The sequence below is a fragment of the Anneissia japonica genome, unplaced genomic scaffold (genome assembly GCF_011630105.1).
Source record: "Anneissia japonica isolate Jap-2015-1 unplaced genomic scaffold, ASM1163010v1 scaffold11277_len1105_cov196, whole genome shotgun sequence".
NCBI classification, from domain to species: Eukaryota; Metazoa; Echinodermata; class Crinoidea; order Comatulida; family Comatulidae; genus Anneissia; species Anneissia japonica.
In genome coordinates this window covers 1-1,097 of record NW_022703722.1, presented here as the reverse complement: position 1 = coordinate 1,097, position 1,097 = coordinate 1, and the positions used below count along the sequence as shown (strand labels likewise).

The window sequence follows — 1,097 nt, the reverse complement described above, 5'->3', positions numbered from 1 at the left end:
TTGGAAAACCGGTGTTGAAGTCACTACCACCATCGCCGATTATGGACACTACAGTCTTCCCCCGTTGAATTTCGGCCTTCACCAGCGGCAAAAGGTCATTGGTGTGTGATGCAGCGGTACATTTAGTCAATGGGCCTCTGTTGACAATGGCGACCGGTCCACTACGGTGAACATGGTATTCAATGCGGCCATACTCGTCAGCTGTAAGTTCAGGGGGGTTTGGTATTCTGAGCAACATATATCCACTTGGGGTAATTAAGTTACCAGCTCGAGCCGGGAAGTCGTGATCGCTATAAATTGGTCGATCATTCGTTGGGTAAAAACGGCGTATCTTAGTGCGTCGATCACCTGCAAGCACATCCTCTCCTAAAAAATAATAATATTAATCTTTGAAAAAAATGAACGGGAGCAGTGGCGGCGCTAGCGGGGTCCAGAAGGGCAAAGTACCCCCCCCGTCGGTCGTCGGGCAAAAATCAAATCTCGAGCGCCGAACTTCAAGCATGCCTGTGTTTATTATTTAGTTATTAGTGTTTATTATGATCGCATGTCCCCGAAAAGGAGACTCAACTCGCATATGGTTTTCTATCAAATTATCATTTCTATTTGCTATAAAATATTTACAAAAGTATTATTGTAGTGGTAGAAGCACTACATTTGTAGTTATATATTTACTGTATTTTACATTTTGTCAATCGCAGGAAAATTATGAAAAAAATTAATGAACATCCAGCCAGTAGCTCAACTCACCAATTTTCACTTTGTTTTTGTTGTCAACTGAGAAGATGGCACACTGTTCCTCGTAAATGGCACTCATCTGCATGACATACTTAACTCTGGCATTGTAAAAATGGGCGTCGGAGTTGTCCTTCATTTTACTGTTTTCCTTTCGGGGCACTTTGGCGTCGATGTAACCCTTAAAACGTTTGGCGGTTGTTCTACCAGAATGGGGACTTACAAATAGTCGATGAACTGTATCAACACCTGAAAAAAATATATTTACTATGAATAATGTATAGTGAGTGGTTATTGTAAAATGAACTTTTTATCTTCCTTATTTATAATATTATTATATTGTTTTAAGTATATATATATAAGTA

The 1,097-nt window shown here is 39.9% G+C and overlaps 1 protein-coding gene across 1 annotated transcript; it reads right to left on the bottom strand.

Annotated features, from left to right (window-relative positions):
* Nucleotides 1–9: 9 nt before the first annotated feature.
* Nucleotides 10–981, bottom strand: LOC117104521 (the record flags this gene model as incomplete). Its single annotated transcript, XM_033245377.1, has 2 exons — nt 10–366; nt 748–981. Coding segments are annotated over 2 exons (591 nt in total), but the record flags the coding sequence as incomplete, so codon positions are not given.
* Nucleotides 982–1,097: the final 116 nt, after the last annotated feature.